At 45.0% G+C, this 19209-nt stretch overlaps 1 protein-coding gene across 2 annotated transcripts in view; it reads left to right on the top strand.

Annotated features, from left to right (window-relative positions):
* LOC126237474 (facilitated trehalose transporter Tret1-like) overlaps positions 1–8013 on the top strand; it is a 347188-nt gene extending 339175 nt beyond the window's left edge. For both annotated transcript variants that reach the window (XM_049947617.1, XM_049947616.1), the window contains exons 3-8: positions 53–178; positions 2473–2596; positions 2701–3009; positions 5136–5377; positions 5497–5800; positions 6775–8013. In XM_049947617.1, the coding sequence (XP_049803574.1) occupies positions 53–178; positions 2473–2596; positions 2701–3009; positions 5136–5377; positions 5497–5800; positions 6775–7052 (1383 nt within the window). In that variant the 3' untranslated portion in view covers positions 7053–8013. The remainder of the gene's footprint in view (positions 1–52; positions 179–2472; positions 2597–2700; positions 3010–5135; positions 5378–5496; positions 5801–6774) is intronic.
* The last annotated feature ends 11196 nt before the right edge of the window (positions 8014–19209 follow it).

The following is a 19209-nucleotide window of genomic DNA, read 5'->3' as shown; positions in this document are numbered from 1 at the left end:
AAATTCTGTTACGTTAGCAAATAGTAAAAACATATGCGTTTTCTGTTTTCAGGTGCTGGCATCTGTGTCCGTGTCCATAGGATCTCTCGTCGTTGGATTTTCTTCCGCCTACACATCACCAGCACTTGCATCCATGAAAGCCGACACCAACAGCACGATCACCGTTGATAAACAACAGGTAAGATTTCCAGCAAAGAGTCTAATTTATCGTTTATCGCACCGACAATCAAGATTGAGTCGAAACTAAGTTTGTTGCGATATTTCGCTGGATCGTAAGAACCGTGCCTTTTTATGTGAAACCCACCACTGCACGTACTTCCTGGTGATAATTAAGATACGGTGTTCTGGGAAGTACGGCAACTGAAAGAATAGCAGGATCTGTAACGAAGACACCTACTAAAATGAATTTCACTTTGCAGCTAGGTGTACGCACTGGGTATATTCTACAAAAGTCAGAAAAGTTACAAGAAACTTACAGCTAGAATCCGACCTAAGGAAGTAAGGCGCTACGGAAAAATATTGCAGTTGATACAACCAGAGATGAAAATTTCGCTTTTGTGAACAAAGTTGCAATAGTTATGTCCCATAATGCGGCTTTCTTGTTTAATCAAATGCGTCCTCACAGATATCAGTCCAAGAGACACTCCACTGGACACATTGTTAGTACACTGTTATGGACTGGTATTCAGATAATTCCTACGCTCTGAGTAATGTAAACAAGTTTCCTGCATTTATGAAAATTAAGGGCAATCACAAGAAGGAAATGAAGGGCTCCTCATTAAAGGCAGCACACTCCTGCGGGATTTTCCAGGAGCACCTTCACACCAGTTGCGTTCCGCTGTCGCCGTAAAAACAACGTGGTGCGGCCCCGCCGTGCCTGTATTAGCATTGCAACGCGATAGGTGGTGAACGACCGTGGCCCAGAAAACCTCATCTCCGCCTGGTGGAACGCCGCAAAGGCGTTGCCCGGATAGACGAAGAGGCGACCCGCCCTTTTCAATGCAAGGCGGTCGCTTGCAAGGCTGTTTTCTTCGAACAGATGGAATGATGAGAAAACCTTCGCCTTGCTGGTTCTGATGGGATAAACGCGCTTCCGGTTGGTGTGCAGGGCGTAATCGAGCGACCGCACAGCGGTTAAATCTGACATCAACTGTAGTCAAAGGTTGGTTTGTACGGTACAGTGCTTTACGGGGCAATTGGGCGTGGTATGCCTTTGCCTTCCTCCGACTTCTGTACTGATTTATCCAACCAGTTGTAGGGGGAACTTCAGTTTAGCATAGAACCCAAACCACGGTGCAACTCTGCGTTTTTCAAAATTGCCGAACATTCCCAGAGTTGAAAAGTGACACAAAGATCCTATGACTCACCGGAGATCGATCTCCACACCTTCGTATCCATAGTCTGGCACGTAATTACTGACAAGGGAAAAATACGCGCTGCCGGTCACCAATTTTGCTCATCTTTCACACGATTGTAGTACATACCTGGACGTAAAAGGTGCTGCTCTGGTACAATGCGCTCCTCAAGCTTTTTCGAGAAATCGAAATTCCAAGTTTTAGGAAGCAGTTTAACACAATACACAGCGGCAGCTTTCGAGCAGCGGCTAGCACTATCCGCTGAGGCGGCAAACGAACTCTGCTAATACTGAATTTTTTCTTTCTAATATACCGAACACTTCTTTTGTTACCAGTATGAACTGTTGTCTTACCACTATCAACTACTACTATGGAAATGAAGCACTCTGCAACACATCGAGTACGAAAGCAGGCAACACTGGTTCACTCCACTAATACGGGACACAGCTTTTTCCCTACTGAGACTCTCAAAAAGTGTACATTACTCGAAGCAGGTGTAGCCCAGTATGTGTTCAGTCCAACACGCGTTTGTATGAACCGATAAATAAACGTTGGTTTCATCGCGATATGTTTTGTACCTTGCTATGAATGTTACGAAAATTATTACCACTACTATTGTTGTTTTTTTCTTGCGGAACATCAGTTTTGTTGTAGCGATAGATTCGGTTAAATATGAGAAAAAAAGAGCTGCATGTGTTACATCTAAAGCAGTCATCAACCGTTCGATTCGTCAGAACAGTGGTTTACTACGTGGTCCCGCTGTAGGTGTATGGCCTTCCTGCCATCGACCTTTAAACTGACCTATCCAACCATTTATTGGAGGACCTACAGTTTAACGTGGATTCAAACCACGGCACAACTCGGCAATTTCGACAATACTGCCGGAGGAGAAAGAAATGTCAATAGCATAAAAGTTCTCAGACTCAATGGGGCTGTAACAGCAGACGTTTGGCTTTGTAGTATTTAACCACAGAGCCACACCCATTTAAAGTACACAATCGTACGAAAGATAAGCAAAATTGGCGGACCCACTGGCCACATAGTGCACACACACAATATTAGACTGCGACGTCCACCAACTGTCGACTGACCAGCGCGTTTGTCTGTCGGTGTGCAGGAATCCTGGATAGGCAGCCTGATGCCGCTGGCGGCCCTGCTGGGAGGCGTCGCAGGCGGCCCTCTGATCGAAGCCATCGGCAGAAAGACGACGATCTTGGCCACGGCCATTCCGTTCATCATCTGTAAGTATCCGCTGCCTGCTGCTACCGGCTACTAGTTACGACGCGCAGCGCTGTCCCCCTCCGGCCCACGTCTAACTCCCACCTCTCGCCCGTGTGCCGTGCAGCGTTCCTGCTGATCGGGCTGGCCGTGAACGTGCCCATGATCCTGGCGGGCCGCTCCATCGCCGGCTTCTGCGTGGGCATCGCCTCGCTCTGCCTGCCCGTGTACATGGGCGAGACGGTGCAGGCCGAAGTGCGCGGCATGCTCGGCCTCATCTCGACCACGTTCGGCAACCTGGGCATCCTGCTGTGCTACGCCATCGGCAACTGCCTCAACTGGTGGAAGCTGGCGCTCTTCGGCGCCTGCCTGCCCGTGCCCTTCCTCGTCTGCACGTGCTTCGTGCCGGAGACGCCGAGATGGTACATCTCCAAGAGTGAGTATCCTCAGCACTGCACTCCCTAACATTCCTCATAAAAAACCTTCAACTGTTTCGCAGGTTCCAGAGACTTTTTTTTAAAAAAAAGTCTGTTGTTTACCAGTTTCTCCTGCATTTCATTGTAAAACGAAAAGAGCTCTCCCAAGATATACTGATTTCTTCGTCTCTCCGACCTCACTTCTGCAAAAATCCAACATTTCATAAGCAGACCTCACGAATTGGCTCTCTGACTTTCTTCATACTCACACACGCTGTCCCACAACGAACCGTCAACATTCACGTTTATGACAGAAACGATCATTCGAACCCAAAACAGTCCAGTAGACATGGGCTATCTAGATAACAGAACGCACCATGTCATTCTCAATGGAGAGAAGTCTTCCCAAGTAAGAGTGATTTCAGGTGTGCCGCAGGGGAGTGTCGTAGGGTCGTTGCTATTCACAATATACATAAATGACCTTGTGGGTAACATCGGAAGTTCACTGAGGCTTTTTGCGGATGATGCTGTAGTATATCGAGAGGTTGTAACAATGGAAAATTGTACTGAAATGCAGGAGGATCTGCAACGTATTGACGCATGGTACAGGGAATGGCAATTGAATCACAATGTAGACAAGTGTAATGTGCTGCGAATACACAGAAAGAAAGATCCTTTATCATTTAGCTACAATATAGCAGGTCAGCAACTGGAAGCAGTTAATTGCATAAATAATCTGGGAGTAGGCATTAGGAGTGATTTAAAATGGAATGACCGCATAAATTAATCGTCTGTAAAGCAGATGCCAGACTGATATTCATTGGAAGAATCCTAAGGAAATGCAATCCGAAAACAAAGGAAGTAGGTTACAGTACACTTGTTGGCCCACTGCTTGAATACTGCTCTCCAGTGTGGGATCCGTACCAGATAAGGTTGATAGAGGAGATGGGGAAGATCCAACGGACAGCAGCGCGCTTCGTTACAGGATCATTTAGTAATCGCGAAAGCCTTGCGGAGGTGATAGATAAACTCCAGAAACCAAATGAAATTTACTTTCTATGTACAAAGCTACCGGAGAACATGGGTCTCCTGTTCCAAAATAATGAGGAAATGAACCTGAATAAATTCTGAAATTTTGTCGGTGGAGTTCTGGTTCACTCAGCACGAGTGACACCAATTGTGACGCGTTATAGTAATTTGCAGGTTCAGTTCATAGTCATAAATCATGATAAAGTCTAACTAAAACGTTCGCATTCCAAGTTTTTTACTTTTATCTAAATTCTAAATTTGCAATCAAATTAAAATGTTAACAAACAAATGTTTAATCATAATGACTGACTACAAATAACATGGGAGGGATAGGCTACACTGTCTCACTGCCTTCTAAACCACCGCCTCCTTTGCATGTCCGTCGACCATACAGCTGCAGTCTAGTTTCTGCAAAGGTTGTAGATAATACTTCGCTCCCGAAATGTGTGCGCTCAGAACCACAGTTACGTATGTCTTACCAAAACCCTGAACTATACACGCAGGTCGATGGGAAAGTAAGATGTTGCAGTTACGAAATAGGTTTCAAGGGAGAAAAAAATGTCAGAGGCGGAATACACAGCAAAAATTTGACAGTCACAGGAGAGAGCAGAGGTTGCATAATACAATAAAACTACCCAAAATCATTGATATACAATCGAGGAAAAAAGAAACAGTACAGGGCTTTGAGCACTATGGGACTTAACATCTATGGTCATCAGTCCCCTAGAACTTAGAACTACTTAAACCTAACTAGCCTAAGGACAGCACACAACACCCAGCCATCACGAGGCAGAGAAAATCCCTGACCCCGCCGGGAATCGAACCCGGGAACCCGGGCGTGGGAAGCGAGAACGCTACCGCACGACCACGAGATGCGGGCAAAAACAGTACAGGGATTCATCGAGCAGAGATCTCTTTACACAACGCCACACACTAGAATGGTTTTACTAGAATAAAGTCGACACTAATTCCGATTTTACAGACGCATTGGTCTATATCTCTCCACAGTGCTTCTGTTTCCAGACTGTGTTGTTATAATGAGACTGTCACCGATATTGCAAACAAATTTGTACGGAGATGCACCAATCTGACGTCGCCCTTTACCTTTCTGTTGCAGACAAAAACAAGAGAGCGCACAAGGCACTGCAGTGGCTGAGAGGCAAGGACGCAGACGTCACGGCAGAGCTGCACGAGATCGAGAAGAACCACCTGGACTCGATCAAGAACGCACCCGCGTCTGCCCTCGACCTCTTCAACAGGAACAACATCAAGCCCATCACGGTCAGCATAGGCCTCATGTTCTTCCAGCAGCTTAGCGGTATCAACGCGGTCATCTTCTACACCGTCGACATCTTCAGGGTAAATATTGCCTCCAGTTCGCCAACTGTTCTCTTACTGTGCTGAAGTGAAGACTCCCTACCGATAATCGCACATTGCGTCTGATGTCTACGTTGGAAACCAATTCTTCCTTCTCGCAGGATGCTGGCAGCACGATCGACGGAAACCTCAGCACCATCATCGTGGGCATTGTCAACCTCGGCTCCACATTCATCGCGACTGCGCTGATCGACCGCCTCGGCCGCAAGGTGTTGCTGTACATCTCTGCCATCTCGATGAATCTGTCCCTCCTCGCTCTAGGAGCGTTCTTCTTCCTCAAAGACACGGGATACGACGTGAAAGACTACGGCTGGCTGCCGCTGGCCAGTTTCGTCATCTTCGTCATCGGGTTCTCGCTAGGATTCGGGCCTATCCCGTGGCTCATGATGGGGGAGATCCTACCAGGTAAGCTGATGCATCAACATTTTTGTCGTAGTAGTATTATTAACATAGTATCAAAAGCACTACTGCAAATGGGCTGGAGACAATCAGGAGAGGAGAAAGAGTGTGCCAGTCGTGTGGGAGGAGGGGTGGGGGAAACAAACTCCGTAATTTGGGAAAAGTCAAGGTTGAATCCACTAATGCCGAAGCCGAATTCCGCAACTTGCCCTTCAGCTTTAAGAGCCAGACGAGTCCTCTGCAATTTAAAGGCCAACAAATACGTGCGAGAGTTTTCAGTCGCGTTTTAACTATTTGCTTCAATCGGCTCACCCAAACAACATTTCTGCAGCATGAGAAGATTAAAAAATTGACACTCAAAATCGCTAATTTAGCAAGTATCATTCGAGAAAGTACTTTTATCTGAAGCTCCTTTCTTTTTCTTTGAACACAATTTTGGTCTACCTTCTTCCACTACGGTATTTAATATAACTATTTGCCTTTTTTTAACTTTCGCAATAAAAATGTAACGGCACTCTTTGGCTAATACTGTCACACTCCTACAATATGGCGTACTGACGTGTTTCGGGGAGTGGCCAAGAGAAAAGTACACGTGTGCTTCTTACTGCGGATTTCTTGTACTGGCGGTAAGAGCAGTTTTGCGCAAGTTGCGGAGGTCGAATGTAGAGCATGTACAAGTTATGGAGTCCGTATGACTCAGATGTAGGGGAGGCAGCACGAAATTTATGAAATCCTTCCTGTCATCTGGCTTTAGGTTACTGTCTCAAGATGAAATGACAACTGGTATTAAGAGACGATATTCATTACTTTTGTTTCACTGGCGTGGCACTGTATGACACCAGTTTAGAACAGTTCACACGCAGTAATAAAGCCGCAGAAGACGCTGAGATTTATTTCATAAGTAACCACGCCAGTAATCTATGCTCTGATTCCAAAACTCTAGTGCCTGACTGAAAGCGCCATTTTCTCTCTTTCCACAGCCAAGATTAGAGGACCGGCAGCGTCCATCGCCACGGCTTTCAACTGGGCGTGCACCTTCATCGTCACCAAGACTTTCAGCGATCTCAAGGAAGCAGTAGGTCCGTACGGAGCGTTCTGGATTTTCGCCACCATCTGCTTCTTCTCGCTGATCTTCGTGAAATTCTGCGTTCCCGAGACGCAGGGCAAGAGCCTCGAGGACATCGAGAGGAAGTTCAACGGACCCGTCAGGCGAATGAGCTCGATCGCCAACCTGAAGCCTATGCCGATGGCCGTCTGACGAAATTGTAAGGCTCTGTATATGATGTTCTCCGAGCCGTCGCGAGCCGACGACTGCTGGCCGCCCGAGACCGGCGTGGAATAAAGGAACTGAAATCAAACTTCCGTTGACTTTGGTGAATCTCGGGTTAAGGAAACCCCCCCAAGGCTATTTATGATCAATGTGATCGCCATCCACTCACTTCATGTTGGTCATCGAACATCGATCTTCCATCACGAGCAACGTCGACGTCATCACCATAGGTCTGGCGCAGCAAGAGGGCGCCCATTAGCCCTTGCACCGCGCCAGTGCATTGTAAATATATGTATTACGGGGCCACAAAATACTGAAGCCAAATGAGAATCAAACCAAATATGCAATCAGTCTTTGACTTGTAGAACTAATGTTTTGATATTTTTGTACAAATAATTCACCAAGAAATCAAATTTATTTTTTCTTTTACTGTTTCGTATTGTGCCACGCAGTCTGGAAAGACAAACTTATACATACGCTCTTTAAAAGTAGTAAAATCGCTATCTTGCAAGCAGAGTGCACAGGACGGGATGAAACTCTAGCGCACCTGTTTCGTTCTAGATCTTCAAAATTTAACTGCTTGAGTTTATGGAATTCAGATCAAATTAAAACATCGTCAAATTCAGAATTTAGGTAATCGCCCCTAACAATCAGACCAAGTATTCTTTTACAGAACGAAATTACTGAATATAATTTCATAAGTGTCCGTGATGCTGCTTTGTAAACAAACGGATCAGAATTTTGTGTAAGCCCAAGGGCAAAATCGAAGGCTTGTGTGTATCATGATACGAAAAGTATTAATTCCAAATGTACACAGTGTAATGTTACACATTTGTACCTGCAAAGCTAACAGAAAAATGGACAGACAGCATTGTCAATGGAAGGTTTTTGTAAAATTACCATGGCATTTCTGTTACCTAAAATAAAATGTTAAATATTTATTAGACAACATCACACTATAGTCATTGAAATGTAAATATTGTACAGAGTAACTATAAATTCTTGAGATATTATTGGGAGTTGAAGATGAAGTTTAAGTTTTCCAGTGCATTTAGTTCCTCTAAATTGTTGTGGTAGTAATTTACTCCACAGCGTGCTAGTACATTCCACTCTATGATATATGCAACATTCTGTTGCGCATTATTTCGTGAAGGCAGCAATATTATGGAGTTATGGTATGACCTGTAACTTCCATGGTATAATCTTTGACTTCAATGTAAAAGATACACATTGTATCACAGTCTTTTTTAATTATTGATACTACCATGTGATATTTTAGTTGTAAGCATTCCAGTAGGACCTACTGCGATTGAGATCATTAAAGATATTATTTTTTTACAAAAGCGTTTCCTTTTACAAAATGTCCCCGAGTCCTCTTGCCTACAGTACTAAACAAAAACTCGATATTTCACTATAAATTTTAGTCGTTATTCTGCTACAAATTGTCGACAATTAACTGAATTAAACATAGTGTATCGATGGTACACACACACACACACACACACACACACACACACACACACACACACACACACACAGGTGTACCCAGGAGGAAAAATAATCTTCACAAAATAAATTCTTGTCTTGTCGCACCACACTGACAAGCATCAGTTCAGTATCAGTTTGAAGGAAGGTGGACCACATTGCAGATACTGGCTAGTAGCAAATGTACCCAAACTATTTGTCGTGAAATCTCTAAGCCATTTCGCCATTCAAAGCAAGTTCAAAAGCTAACGTTTTCTGTTATGACCTTCCAGTAAAACATTCAAGAAAATAACAGCAATGATTGGTGGTAATACAGATTCATCGAATGAATAACGAAAAGACGAGTTCAGTTTGCTGAGAAAAAGTTGTGTTCTGAGAGTTATTGGCTTTCAGGTAACAAATGATAAACAGAATCTGAAAATGTGCGGTGCATAGAAAGTTATGCCGAGACATTAAAAAGAAAAGTCACAACAAAATTCAAACAGTGAAGATAAGGTCAGGGTCATTCCATAAAAAGTGAAGACTGTTACGTGTGTAACACCTGCTGTTCATTTGTTTAGTGACAAGTCGACACAGCTCGCATCGTCAAACCTTCGCTGTATATTGTTCATATTCACGTCTTTTCTTTTTATTTTCATGTTAATACTTCAATCTCAACTGTACAAATGTTACGTTCGAATCCACAGAATAATCCATTAGTGAAATTTTGCCGCGTAAGCCGTGAAAGGAAACTGTATTTTGTCCTCAGTAGTAGTTAGGATTACTTACTTTAGACACACACAATTTTACATTGAACTGTGTAAGGATGCACGCCACGAAGAAAACGTTATAAAAATTATACACCACTACACTGTCTCATATTTCATATAATGTACGAAAAAACTAAATATATTTAAACATAATGACAACGAAATCCACCTAAAACGTACAGAGAAAATAAAACATTACCTTGCAAAAAATGAGGTCAGTCGACCATAGAAAAGGCAAACATTCTGCAGTGAGACACATTTAACGTGTTCACTACCGCACGCAAAGTTATGCAAATTTCCCGCCAGGCCACAAGCGTCAGATGTGAGTAGTACAGGGCACTTTACAGGCTGTTGGTCGGCACAGACCTTGTTCGCGACGACCGTCTGCGCATCAGTCTGCAGTATTCAATTCGCATTTACACCTTCCAACCACAATGCAGCCTTCGCACAGCCCTGAATCAGTAGTTTGAGAACGCAGAGTATTTTCTGGACATGGCCAAATTAAGTAAATTAGCTAATAAGATACCTATTCTGTCTAGAGCTGTTATTTCGGAAGCTGTAAAAGAGAAAGACCAGTACGGAGAAAAGGGACAAACGGCTTATGAAACGTGCAACGCTTTTTAACATCACCGCTCTTTAAATGAATTGAAGTTACATTAAGTAAGTGAGAGATCAAAGTATTAACTTCCTGTAAATTCTGACTTGAAGTAACTAGCAATGAAGGCTACGTTAAAGAAGACTGACTTTAGTGTTAACGCTTTTATGTAAATTATTAAATAATTTCTGTGGCAACTTTAGGTTTTTTAAAGCCGACAGTTAGCTTGGGACGCGCCGCTATGTGCATCTCGAGATGCAGCGCCGCTATTGCACATCTCGAGATGCAAAGGTGAACCCCACGTTGCTCATAATCGCGACGCGATTGACGTACTTAATCTTACTTTCAGTGGTGTCAGAGGACCTAAAGTGATAACAGGATTTCCTGCCACAAACAAAGGTGTGTGGGGGGGATCACCTTTGCATCTCGGCGCATGTCGTTTATTTCATGCGTCAACTTCGCTTTGCAATTTCTCGGGATGTAATTAATGTATTGCGATGCAACCAAGGCCACTCTTTTTGTGATTTTTCATGTTATTGACTGCATAAGAAATAATCTGGGGCGTCCATTAAAAGGAACGTAAATATGTGTTGGAACATATATTTGCTTACATTTTACAAGGTCTTATAGGTTTTACTTTTACGAGTCTCCGCCTTTCACAGATACTGGTGAAAGTCTTTTTCAGTATCTGCTGTTCTAGAGATATATTTAAGCTCATCCAGAAAGCAGAAACGAAGTGTTGAATGCAGATTGCAGATTTAGAAAGATTGGAGACTTAAGACATGAGAAATGTTGAAAGAATTTTTTGAAGTGTAATGTAATCAAAAGAAATATTTGTTCCACGACAAGGAACAACGTCACCAGCTTGATATACACGTCCAAGAGAACTACGTAGATGATTTAAACTGTAATATCTACCAACCATTATTTGAGAACCATTTGCGTCACTCTTCCTCACAAGGTTATCGTTGCAGTACAGTATTTGTAAGGAGAGTTCAAATTACAACACAAAGAACAGAATCGGACGCCCAACTGGGAGAAGTAAGAAATGTAAGATCCTTTTTCACATCAGTGAACACAAAAAAATTATTTTATCACATAATATGTAGCTACTTCAGTAGTACAATGCATATCGATGCACGCTCCTCCAACGCCCCTTTGCACGCCCCTATAGGCAGCGACATTGCGCGAGCCGCTGTCATGCTTTTGGGGCACTAGGGGGAGGGAGGGCTATGCTTACCCAAACAGCCAGACACACGAGAGCAGCTGACGTTATTGCAGATGCAATAGCTTACTTACTAACCATCATTCATCATAACAAAACTACTGGCATGTGAACACAGCCACAGTAACAGCTAGTTCGACTACAGAGGTACAAAACTCTGTCGAAAGTTGATGGCTCCCATACAGTGAATGTACTACAAATGTATGCAATAAAAAGGAAAAGGAAGGAAGATTCAGATTAACATCTCATCAACATCGAAGTGTGAAAGGGGGAACACAAATTCATTCAATAGCAGATTACTATAACTAAGCGCACTGGACAAAAATTACGCACCTCGAAGTGACATCACGCTAACACCAGGCAACACACCCTCTAGCCTTGATATTGGCTTCAGTGTGGAGAGGGAGCGAGTTCACAAGTTTCGTCACATAGTCCACATCCACTTACAGCTAAACTGCGACGATGTTGAATAATACGAGGGCAGTTCAATAAGTAATGCAACACTTTTTTTTTTCTGAAACAGGGGTTGTTTTATTCAGCATTGAAATACACCAGGTTATTCCCCAATCATTCAGCTACACAACACTATTTTTCAACGTAATCTCCATTCAATGCTACGGCCTTACGCCACCTTGAAATGAGGGCCTGTATGCCTGCACGGTACCATTCCACTGGTCGATGTCGGAACCAACGTCGTACTGCACCAATAACTTCTTCATCATCCGCGTAGTGCGTCCCACGGATTGCGTCCTTCATTGGGCCAAACATATGGAAATCCGACGGTGCGAGATCGGGGCTGTAGGGTGCATGAGGAAGAACAGTCCACTAAAGTTTTGTGAGCTCCTCTCGGGTGCGAAGACTTGTGTGAGGTCTTGCGTTGTCATGAAGAAGGAGAAGTTCGTTCAGATTTTTGTGCCTACGAACACGCTGAAGTCGTTTCTTCAATTTCTGAAGAGTAGCACAATACACTTCAGAGTTGATCGTTTGACCGTGGGGAAGGACATCGAACAGAATAACCCCTTCAGCGTCCCAGAAGACTGTAACCGTGAGTTTACCGGCTGAGGGTATGGCTTTAAACTTTTTCTTGGTAGGGGAGTGGGTGTGGCGCCACTCCATTGATTGCCGTTTTGTTTCAGGTTCGAAGTGATGAACCCATGTTTCATCGCCTGTAACAATCTTTGACAAGAAATTGTAACCCTCAGCCACATGACGAGCAAGCAATTCCGCACAGATGGTTCTCCTTTGCTCTTTATGGTGTTCGGTTAGACAACGAGGGACCCAGCGGGAACAAACCTTTGAATATCCCAACTGGTGAACAATTGTGACAGCACTACCAACAGAGATGTCAAGTTGAGCACCGAGTTGTTTGATGGTGATCCGTCGATCATCTCGAACGAGTGTGTTCGCACGCTCCGCCATTGCAGGAGTCACAGCTGTGCACAGCCGGCCTGCACGCGGGAGATCAGACAGTCTTGCTTGACCTTGCGGCGATGATGACACACGCTTTGCCCAACGACTCACCGTGCTTTTGTCCACTGCCAGATCACCGTAGACATTCTGCAAGCGCCTATGAATATCTGAGATGCCCTGGTTTTTCGCCAAAAGAAACTCGATCACTGCCCGTTGTTTGCAACGCACATCCGTTACAGACGCCATTTTAACAGCTCCGTACAGCGCTGCCACCTGTCGGAAGTCAATGAAACTATACGAGTCGAAGCGGGAATGTTTGAAAATATTCCACAAGTAATTTCTGATTTTTTCAACCAAAATTGGCCGAGAAAAAATATGTGTTGCATTACTTATTGAACTGCCCTCGTAACATTTTGTCTGCTGTTCCAAATAGCCCCAGACATTTTCTGTGAGGGTTAAAACCATCGGGTGACTTAGCAGGCCAGCCAGTGTGTTCCAGTGCCTATTGCACCCTCTGCACACTGCACGTTGAACACGATCGATACAGTCAACACCTTGCACAATTTTGAAAAGAGGCAAAATCTGTGATTCTTTGCACTCCACTAAACGCCTTCCAACAGCTGATGTCCAGTTTGTATGTTTGGCACAATAAAGACGTGCAGCCTTTCGCGGCACTATCAGCAATCGCTTTTGCCAGTTACCAGACTCAAATGTACGCTGCATGCAGTTTCCTTCGCAGTTTTTGCACAGAAACTGTTTAAGACACACCGCCATTTAGTGACAACAGCAGTTCTTGTCAGCTTCGATTTCAATTGCCATTGACAAGGCGTGACCCTTGTCTCAGGGCCCCTCAGTTAGGACCTTTTTGCGACCACTGTTCTTACGTCGTGTTACATAGCTGCAAGTAGCACGCAGTTCCTTGTAGACACTTTTGACACTCCACATTGATATAACAAATAGTCATTCGTGGAGGAGTCATGGGACATTCAAACAGTATAGCTCCTTTCTGCTCTTTAGACACGTCAACTCAACTTACTGCGCTGAATATACACAACTGACAAGCACATATACTTTACTGCCACGACAATGTCCGCGATGAAAGCTCATGGGCGCACAGTGCCAGTTGTACAATATCTATGGCACTATTACTACTATTACCACTGCTGCTGCTAGTAGCAGTAACAGTACGCCGAACAGGGACGGGACAACAATGAGGTAAGTTAAATTTAAAATATTGTCAAGAAAACTTCGTTGGCTACCACCACTAGGCACAAAAGATAATTCGTAAAATTATACCCAACAGAAACAAACGCTCTGAACTGAGACATAAGCATTACGATTGAAATCAGTCGTGAAAACAAGGGAACAACACTGATGAGCCAAAACATTATGACCAAACAGCTTGTTTGTCCATCTTTGTAACGAAACACATTACTAATTCTGCGTATCCGGAATCCGACAGTTTGTTGGTAGGTTTGTGGAGGTATGTGGCATTACACGTCTACGCACAGGTCGTGGAATTCGCGTAAAAAAACGGGCCGCTGATTTGCGTATGCGGTGATGGCGTGGCTCACATGGGTTCCATAGGATTTACATCAGGGGAATTTCGTCGCCGAGACATCAATATGAGTTCCCTGTAATGCTTCTCAAACCACAGTATCACCGTTGTGGCTCCGAGACACGGACAATTACAGTGCTGAAAGATGACATTAGCATCAGGGAAGACATCATGCAAGAAGGGATTCTGATGGTTCACAGCTGTCAGCCTGTCTTCGGTTACTACCACAGGTCCCATGCAAGCGCAGGAAAATGTCTGCCACAGCATAAGGTATTGCTCCCACCAACCTGCATCCGTGGCGCACTGCACGTTTCGAGCAGTCGTTCATATCGATGATGGCGTTTGCGGAGAAGACCATCGACCTTAACCAAACTGAACTCCGCCCGAACAGGCCATGAAAGCCAAACGGTACCGACCGGCCGCCGTGTCATCCTCAGCCAACATGCGTCACTGGATGCGGATATGGAGGGGTATATGGTCCTTAACCAAACTGAACTCTGCCCGAACAGGCCATGAAAGCCAAACGGTACCGACCGGCCGCCGTGTCATCCTCAGCCAACAGGCGTCACTGGATGCGGATATGGAGGGGTATATGGTCAGTGTAGTAAAAATGTGACTCACTCTAAGAGCCAACACGTTTCCACTGATCGATGGACGAACCCCGATGGTCCTGTACCCACTGCAATCGGAATTGACAATGTCGATAGGTGAATATGTGAGCACGTAGGTATGATCCACTGTGGAGCTCCATGTTCAACAATATACGACGAAGGGTGTGCTCCGAAACACTTGTGCGTGCACCAGCATTGTGTTCTTTCGGCAGAGGTGCCACAGATCACCATCTATCCTACTTTAGAGAGCGAACAAGCCTTCGAACCCCACATTCTGTGAAGAGTCATGGACGTCCAACCATTTTGCGCCAAGTGGTAGTTTCGCTGTCCTACCTCTTTCCGTGGATGCTCACGACAGTAGCATGTAAACATTCGACCAACTTCGCTGTTTTGAAGCTCGATCACAGGCTCTGCGTAACAATAATTTGCCCTTTGGCAAAGTCGCTTATCTCAATGGATTTCCGTATTTGCAGTCCTTCTCTTCGGCATGATCTCCCGTCCGTGTCTGCTGCGCTTTCATACTTTCGTTACCGTGCCCACAACACCTTCAGGCGGGATCCAACGTCGCTGTGGGCAGTGGTAATTATGCTTTGGATTATCAGCGTAGTGCCATGAATAACTTCCAGCACATTACGACATGCATGCATTTCGTAGGGGAAAGTGATGTTTGCGGTCTACACTGAGGTGGCAAAAGTCATGGGATAGCGATGCGCACATGCGCAGATGGTGGCAGTATCGCGTGCACAGATTATAAAAAGGTACGGCATTGGTGTAGCAGTCATTTGTACACAGGAGATTCATGTGAAAAGGTTTTCGAAAATGGTTCAAATGGCTCTAAGCACTATGGGATTTAACATCTGAGTTCGTCAGTCCCCTAGACCTACAACTACTTAAACCTAACTAACCTAAGGACATCACACACATCCATGCCCGAGGCAGGATTCGAACCTGCGACCGTGGCAGCAGCGCGGTTCCAGACTGAAGCGCCTAGAACTGCTCGACCACAGAAAAGGTTTTCGACGTGATTATGGCCCCACGACGGGCATTAACAGACTTTTAACGCGGAATGGTAGTTGGAGTTAGACGCATGGGGTATTTCATTTTTGAAATCGTTAAGTAATTCAATATTCCGAGATCTACAGTGTCAAGACTGTACAGAGAATACCAAATTTCAACCATTACGGACAACGTAGTGGCCGACTGCCTTCACTTAAGGACTGAGAGCAACAGTGTTTGCTAAGAGTTGTCAGTACTGACAGACAAGCAACACTGCGCGAAATAACCGCAGAAATCAATGTGTGATATACGACGATAGCATCCGTTAGGGCAGTGTGGCGAAATTTGGCTTTAATGAGCAGATGACCGACTCGGGTGCCTTTGCTAACAGCACATCACCTGCAGGCCTCTCCTGGATTCACGACCATATCGACTGGACCCTAGACAACTCGAAAAACGTGGCTTAGTCAGATGAGTCGCGATTTCACTTGCTAAGAGCTGACGGTAAGGTTCGAGTGTGGCGCAAACCCCACGAAGCCAAGGATCCAAGTTGCCAACAAGGCACTGTGCAGGATAGTTGTGACTCCGCAATCGTGTAGGCTATGTTTACATGGAATAGACTGGGTCCTGTGGCCGAGCTGAAACAGTCATTGACTTGGAGACCATGGACTTCATTCCCGAACAACGGTGGAATTGCTGTGGATGACAATGCGCCATATCACTGGACCATAATTATTCGTGATTTGTTTTAAGAACATTCTGGATAATTAAAGCGAATTATTTGGCCCATTGCCCAACATCAGACGTAATCGAGGTTTAAGTTCATGTAAAAACTTCTTCTCCGGCAATACTTTTGTCATTATCGACGGCTATAGAGGCAGCAGGGCTCAATGTTTCTGCAGGGGACATCCAACAACTTGTTGGGTCAATGGCTCGTCAAGTTGCTGCAATATGCCTGGCACAAGGAGGTCAACACGGTGGTATCCCATGACTTGCCACCTCAGTGTGTATGGGTGACGTCCTGTAACGATGTATCCGTTTTTTCCTTGGTGCATCTGGACCTCGGTTTCATCTGAGATGCAACAACACCCAATAACAAAATGCTACCCTGGTATACAAATACCTGCAACATGACGTCATCGCATGTGTGGACAGCTGGGTCAGGGAATTAATTCCGATTGAACATGCATGGGATAATTACGTTGGAGGAGAGTTGAGCACTACATCTACGAGCCATTGCTACTCGGCAGGGGGGGGGCACGTATCTAACAATGGGCAGTCCTTATGTTATGATGTACGGCCTGATCTAGAGTGCGTCTTATATACAACATCTACAGTCTACATGAAGGATCAGACAATACATCTAAAAGCCAAACAGTATACAGACGTCTCTCTGGCGACATACGAACGCCTTTTTTAAGAAAATGAATGAAAGCCGGTACGAGCACTTAAAGGAGTGCGCAGCTTATTACGATCGTATAAACCATAAGCCAGACCCGATGGGAACACGTGTATGCATCTCTGCTCTGCAACACACAGATCTGGAAGACTGTGACACCTCAAGATAATTACGGAAAACAAGGAAGTAAAGGTGGGGTTTATCGTCCCGCTAACGCCGAAGTCATAAAAGATTAAATTAAAGTTCGTCAAATAAGGGAAAGAACATCGATCGTGGCCTTTCAAAGGAATCATCCTGGACGAGACCAGTGGTGTACCTCTGCGACACCTCGCTCGATGGGTCTTTGGATACTGAGACGTTTTTAAATACTTAGGGTAAAAAAACCAAGAGAGAACTTTTGTGGTAGGTTAAGTAAATGTTCACTAATACTGAATTGTTAATTAAAACATTGTGAGCACTATAGTATACTAGTTGATCTCACGGCGGCGAAAACAGAATAGCCCGACTCATTCCTGTGCTAAGACCTTCCTCCGTATATGACATCATATCCGTATATTACAGAGTGTGCAGTTACTAACATACTAGAGCTTAAAACATGTATACGACCGAATTATTGATTATGTTTAAATCGAAACGGCGCGTCGTATTGAGACAGGCTCGTCCTTTTATACATAGACGAACTGGCCAGCGTTGATCTGCAGTTGTTTGCTGATGACGCTGAGGCGTACGGGAAGGTGGTGTTGAGCGACTTCAGGAGGATACAAGATGACGTAGACAAAGTGTCTGCCGGCCGCGGTAGCCGAGCGATTCTAGGCGCTACAGTCTGGAACAGCGCGTTCGAATCCTGCCTCGGGCATCGATGTGTGTGATGTCCTTGGGTTAGTTAGGTTTAAGTAGTTCTGAGTTCTAGGGGACTGATGACCTCAGAAGTTAAGTCCCATAGTGCTCAGAGCCATTTGAACCATTTTGAACAAAATGTCTAGTTGGTGTGACGGATCGCAGCTAGGTCTAAGTGCAGTAATGTTCGGATATAGATTTGTAGTATGCTGCTTGACACAGTCACGTCGTTTAAATCTGTGGGCGTAACGAAGGGAACAGGCATGTAAGGCCGGTAGGAGCGAATGCGAATGTTCGACTTCAGCTTACTGGGAGATATTTAGGAAAGTGTAGCTCATCTATAAAGGAATCCAAATACAGAACGCCAGTGCGTCTCATTCTCAGCAGGTCCGATTGAAGGAACACATCGAAGCTCTTCAGAGGCGGGTTGCTACACTCTGATCAAAAGTATCCGGATACCCCTAAAAACGTAAGTTTCTCGTATTAGGTGCATTGTGCTGCCACCTACTGCCAAGTACTCCATTACAGCGACCTCAGTAGTCATTAGACATCGTGAGAGAGCAGAATGGGGCGGTCCGCAGAACTCACGGACTTGGAACGTGGTCAGGTGATTGGGTGTCACCTGTGTCATACGTCTCTACACGAGATTTCCACACTCGTAAACATCTCTAGGTCCACTGTTCCCGTGCAAAGGTGAAGGGACACGTACAGCACAAATGCGTACAGGCCGACCTCGTCTGTTGATTGACAGAGACCGCCGACAGTTGACGAGGGTCGTAACGTGTAATAGGCAAACGTCTATGCAGACCATCACACAGGAATTCCAAACTGATCCACTGCAAGTACTACGACACTTAGGCGGGAAGTGAGAACATTTGGATTTCATGGTCGAGCGGCTGTTGATAAGCCACACATCACTCTAGTAAATGCCAAACGACGCCTCGCTTGGTGTAAGGAGCGTAAACATTGGACGATTGAACAGTGGAAAAACGTTGTGTGGAGTGACGAGTCACGGTACACAATGTGGCGATCCGATGGCATTGTGTGGGTATGGCGAATGCCCAGTGAACGTCACCTGCCAGCGTGTGTAGTGCCAACAGTAAAATTCGGAAACGGTGGTGTTATGGTGTGGTCGTGTTTTTCATCGAGAGGGTTTCAAATCAAATGGTTCAAATGGCTCTAAGCACTATGGGATTTACCATCTGAGGTCATCAGTCCCCTAGACTACTTAAACCGAACTAACCTAAGGGCATCACACACATCTATGCCCGAGGCAGGAT

This window comes from Schistocerca nitens, chromosome 2 (genome assembly GCF_023898315.1).
Source record: "Schistocerca nitens isolate TAMUIC-IGC-003100 chromosome 2, iqSchNite1.1, whole genome shotgun sequence".
Taxonomy (NCBI): Eukaryota; Metazoa; Arthropoda; class Insecta; order Orthoptera; family Acrididae; genus Schistocerca; species Schistocerca nitens.
Note: the sequence above shows the minus strand (reverse complement) of the source record. Positions and strands in the feature narration are given on the sequence as shown.